A 5,462-nucleotide genomic window follows, 5' to 3' on the forward strand; every position below is an offset into this window, starting at 1 on the left:
ACATGGGTGGTCCAGTTGATACTATAGGCGTAAGGGAGTGGTTAGCTTATGATATAGGCTTGGGAGCAATCCAGCTAGTAGTTGAAGGCTCAGTGGCAGTCCAGCCTAATGCTACAGCCTGGCTGCATACCACAAAAAAGTCAAAAAGTCTTAAATATTTAGAAAGAGTAAATTAGTCTATTTTTGTAATTTTGTTTTTTTCTTAAACAGATATTAAAACTTTTAAATATCATTTAAATTTAATTTTCAAATTTTATCATAAATATTTAAAAGAGTAAATTAGTCTATTTGGTTTAGGGTAAATTCATAAATTGCATGTTTAATTCGTATCTTTTTCTTTCGCTCGAAATATCCTGCATTTTAGGAGCGTGTTTGGCACGGAGTTTTTGAAAGTGTTTGGGAGCAATCCGGCTAGTAGTTGAAGGCTCGGTGGCAGTCCAGCATAATGCTACAGCCTGGCTGCATACCACAAAAAGTCAAAAAGTCGTAAATATTTAGAAAGAGTAAATTAGTCTATTTTTGTAATTTTGTCTTTTTCTTAAACACATATTAAAACTTTTAAATATCATTTAAATTTAATTTTCAAATTTTATCATAAATATTCAGAAGAGTAAATTAGTCCATTTGGTTTAGGGTAAATTCATAAAATGCATGTTTAATTTGTATCTTTTTCTTTCGCTCGAAAGATCCTGTATTTTAGGAGCGTATTTGGCACGGAGCTTTTGGAAGTGTTTGAGGGCTTTTAGCTTTTGACTTTTGATAAAACGCTCTAGTTTAAATAAAAAATTTCGTTTGACAGTATGAACGTTTAGCTTTTTGTTTTAACAAAACGCTTTGATTCTAAAAGTTACTTCATATAACGTTTAACAAAATGCTCCTAAATGTTTGAAATCAATTTCCATAATTACCCTTTAAAATATATTTATATATTTATTTATTTTTAATCAATTATCTTTTTATGTAATTTTATATATTTCAAAAACTTCCAGCTACTTTTACCAAACATTCATATAACAAATTAAAACTACAACTTTCCGCTAACAGCTACACGGTATCCGTTACCAGTTAACCGCCACCCGCTTTAAACTAACAGCTACTCTTACCAAACACACTCTAGATCTGTTATGAGCTTTGTCCCATATCAAATATGAATTAAAATAATCATTTTGCACTTATAGATTTAATATTAAACTCGTTATTACTCCTAGTCCCATCTTTTCAGTTTTTAAGTTGTGCAAAAATTTGCTACTATCCAATTTACATCCTTATCAGTCTTAATTAAATACATGTCAAACATTGACATGTATGATCTATTACATCAAAAAAGCATTCAATCCTAGTATGATACCAGTCAAAGGTAACAAATAACAGTAAATCCAAAGTTTTAAATTAACGGTGGTTCTTTATTGAACTCTTAAAGCGACAACCAAAGGGCCTACGTTACAAGTACACAATAAACACTCCCAATAAAGGAAAAAAAAACGTTAAAAAAAAAAGGAACAAGACTTGAACACACAAATTATTAGCTCGAACCACCATAAATATCAACCATCCGAGATTAAATATATTTTTTTATATCAACTTATGAATGGTTTTCATGTCAATTGCTTCATTGAGTGTCCCCTTTTGGACATGATCCCACCATTTGAACAAGAAGTTGTCCACCACTAGCCTAAACCATGGGGACAATTTCAAACCCTCCTCGCCCGCATCCGCCTTCCTTAGTAACTCTTTTAACTCTTCTTGGTTCACGTATCTAATGTCCGCCACCTCATCAGGGTTTGGGTTCACGGCAACGTCGCGCACGAGGAAGAGTAGGTAATCAACTGCCAAAAGTACGGCAGACTGTCATTGACAGGACAAGACATAACAATCAATGACAAACTGTCATTTCAGACGGTCATTGGCGGGATAAGACAAGACAAACTATCCAGACGGATATTGACGGGACAAGACAAAACAGACTTTCCAGACGGTCATTGACGGGACAAGGCAAAACAGACTTTCCAGACGGTCATTGACGGAACAAGACAGACTGTCCAACAGTCATTGACGTGACAAGACAAGACAGACGGTCATTTTCAGATGGTCCTTAACGTGACAAGACAAGACAGACCGGACAGGACAAGACAAACTGTCATTTCAGACAGTCGTTGATAACTGTCATTTCAGACGGTCATTGGCGGGATAAGACAAGACAGACTATCCAGACGAACATTGACGGGACAAGACAAAACAGACTTTCCAGACGGTCATTGACGGGACAAGGCAAAACAGACTGTCCAGACGGTCATTGACGGGACAAGACAAGACAGACTGTCCAACGGTCATTAACGTGACAAGACAAGACAAGACAGACGGTCATTTTCAGATTGTCCTTAAAGTGACAAGACAAGACAGACCGGACAGGACAAGACAGTCCCGACAAGACAAGACAGACTGTCATTTCAGACGGTCGTTGATAGGACAAGACAAGATAAGACTGTCATTTCAGACGGTCGTAGATAGGACAAGACAAGTCAGACTGTCATTTCAAACGGCCGTTGATAGGACAAGATAAGACAGACTGTCGTTGATAGGACAAGACAAGATAAGACTGTCATTTCAGACGGTTGTTGATAGGACAAAACAAGTCAGACTGTTATTTCAGACGGTCGTTGATAGGACAAGACAAGACAGACAGTCGTTGATAGGACAAGACAAGATAAGACTGTCATTTCAGACGGTTGTTGATAGGACAAGACAAGTCAGACTGTCATTTTAGACGGCCGTTAATAGGACAAGACAAGACAGACTGTCGTTGATAGGACAAGAAAAGACAGACTGTCATTTCAAACGATCATTAATAGGACAAGAAAAGACAGACGGTCGTTGATAGGACAAGACAAGATAGACGATTGTTGATAGGACAAAACAAGACAAGACAAGACAAGACAGACTATCATTTCAGACGATCGTTGATAGGACAAAACAAGTTAGGCTTTCATTGACAACAAGACAAGACATAACCGAAAATGACAATTACAGATTTATATTATGTTTGGTATGCATTTGTATTGGTACCATTATACCAATGTGAACGGGACAAAAATTGCAATTTTTGTTTTTCTAAAAAAAAAAACAGGTTGAGGATCCCTAGTGATCTCTCTACGCAAAAGACATATAAGCTCTTTTTTGGTGTTTTGTAAAAGAGAAATTAAATATCCTCCTACATTTGTTCTTACTTTCCCTCCTACCCTTTTTAAATGACACGTATATTAAAAAAATTATTAACTTCATTAAATGTGACACATATCAATATTTAGCATGGGTTCCGTGATGAGTACGAACAAAATGTAGAAGGATATTTAATTTCTCTTTGAAAAAGGAATAACTTGTTTCACACTTTTTTTTCTTTTAGAGTAAAGTTTTGACTCGATAATTTTTTTAATAAAAAAAAGGAAAATTTTTTTTAAAAGGTTACCTTCATGTTCACCCCATTTTCCATCAGATGGAGCCTTGTACAACATCCGACCTAAAGTTGTGAACTCATCAACTGGAACATCTTCAGCAGGGATACCGAGTTCATCTAGAAGCTTCCTCTGTGCAGCATTTCTAACCCCAAGGGCATTTTCAGGAATTAACTCCGATTCTCTGTATAGTGGATGGCTGCAACACGTGTTTGTCCATACCAAAGGAAATGTCACCTTGGTTTCTGACCTTTGCTGCAATTATTTACATCACATATTTAAAAAAAAAAAAAAAAAAAAAAAAAAACAGAAACTAAAATTAATTTTTTAAATTGTTTGAAAATTAATCTACCTGAAGAAGTAATTCGTATTTTGAATTGAATAAAAATACACTGAATGCTCTGTGAAGCAAATTATCATTCTCAATCTTCTCCATTAAGTGACCTAAAAGTTCAAGATATTATGAATTATGATAATGTTCATGTCATGTCATCAGAATACATGATATAAAGTATATTAATTTCTTGAAAGTATATATATATATATATATATATATATATATATATATATATATATATATATATATAATAATAATGAAACAAATTTAAAATATTCTGCTTACAATTGTATTTGGTATCATGCCCAAGAACATTGTCATTTTCATCAACCAAAATGCATCTGCAGAAATTTAAGATGTCAAAAACTGTCATTATCTGTCTTACTCTTACTCAATGAAGTCCATATGTGAAAAAAATGAAATTTATTAATTCTAATAACCATTAAGTAAATAATCATATTAATAGGTTGTTTAAAAGATTGAGATGCTATTTTATCATCAGAATAGCAACACAGTTTCAAAATATATTGGACGTATGTGTATAAAATAATAAAATTTATGGGTGATGATGAATTTAACAACACCTTTCCAAAAACAAGCGTTTGAATAAAAAAAGTTTGATAATTACACATAATTAAAAAGAGTTCAATACTGTTGTTGGGTTCGACTAAATAGACAGTGAATGAAAAACTACAAAATAGGATAAAAATGTTACCACTTTTGGAGAATGGAGACAAAACCCCAAAACCTAAGCCCTAAAGGTTCGTTTTAATGTATCAGAAATGGAAGAAAGGATGCTAATTTAGGTTTCGAAATATCGAAATCCACAAAGATAGTTTATAAGTTGAAGCTTTGTATAAATAGAAAGATGCATCCAGTAAGGCTCTTCTAATTTCTAAACACATCTACATCTGAAAATAGTTGAAAAAAGATCAAAACAATTAATTTTCCACGATTCAGTTTTCCTCGTGATTTAAGATATTAGGTTACAACTTAAATCGAGTTATTAGGTATTAATCTTCATTAGATAGTTGGTGAAACAAAAGAGCTGTATAGACTCATGATTAGTCGTAGCAGAAGACCAGAAATGAATCACTAAATCAAAACGGTTGAAATAATATCTAATCGTTAATACGAAACTAGGTAAAACTTACTCATCATCAAACATTAGACGTCTCTGGACAGCGTCCATGCCGGAATCGTCACCCATGGCGGCGGTTATGGTGGTGAAAGAACGCCGGCGGAGAGTAAGACTGACGAAGGTGGAGATTTGAGCAGTTAATGGAAGAGATTTTGAAGCGAATTGAAAGGAGGAAGACCAATGCAAAGGGAGTGAATTATCGATGGTTTTAAAGGGGGGAAATTTTAACATTTTCTGCGATTTGGGCTCACACTCTTTGAGAAGTTTAGAACATTAACAAATCCATATGTCTAATTTTATATAAATGTTACACTTACAACCCTTGACTATGGATTAATATTAGTTTAGTCCCTGTCATAAATGGGGCTTGTTTCTTGGAGGGAAGTTTTTCAAGAGAAATTGTATTAAGAAGTCAAATTTTAGATGGGTGTGAAACTTTATTAACATATAATTGCACATGTAATAATCAACTTGCATTATCATCATTTGTAAATAACATCGCATTAGTAGCACTCCTCATTGATCATAAATCATG

General features: G+C 33.9%; 1 protein-coding gene across 1 annotated transcript; it reads right to left on the reverse strand.

Moving 5' to 3' along the window:
- Positions 1-1,382: 1,382 nt before the first annotated feature.
- On the reverse strand, positions 1,383-5,182 carry LOC145030824 (isopentenyl-diphosphate Delta-isomerase I). Its single transcript, XM_078979248.1, has 5 exons — positions 4,941-5,182; positions 4,072-4,127; positions 3,802-3,893; positions 3,464-3,704; positions 1,383-1,826 (listed from the first exon to the last, which is right to left on the reverse strand). The coding sequence occupies exons 1-5, from the start codon at positions 5,156-5,158 to the stop codon at positions 1,573-1,575; spliced, it is 861 nt and encodes a 286-aa protein (XP_078835374.1). The 5' UTR covers positions 5,159-5,182; the 3' UTR covers positions 1,383-1,572.
- Positions 5,183-5,462: the final 280 nt, after the last annotated feature.

Source organism: Lactuca saligna, chromosome 2, assembly GCF_052625555.1.
Source record: "Lactuca saligna cultivar CGN05327 chromosome 2, ASM5262555v1, whole genome shotgun sequence".
NCBI classification, from domain to species: Eukaryota; Viridiplantae; Streptophyta; class Magnoliopsida; order Asterales; family Asteraceae; genus Lactuca; species Lactuca saligna.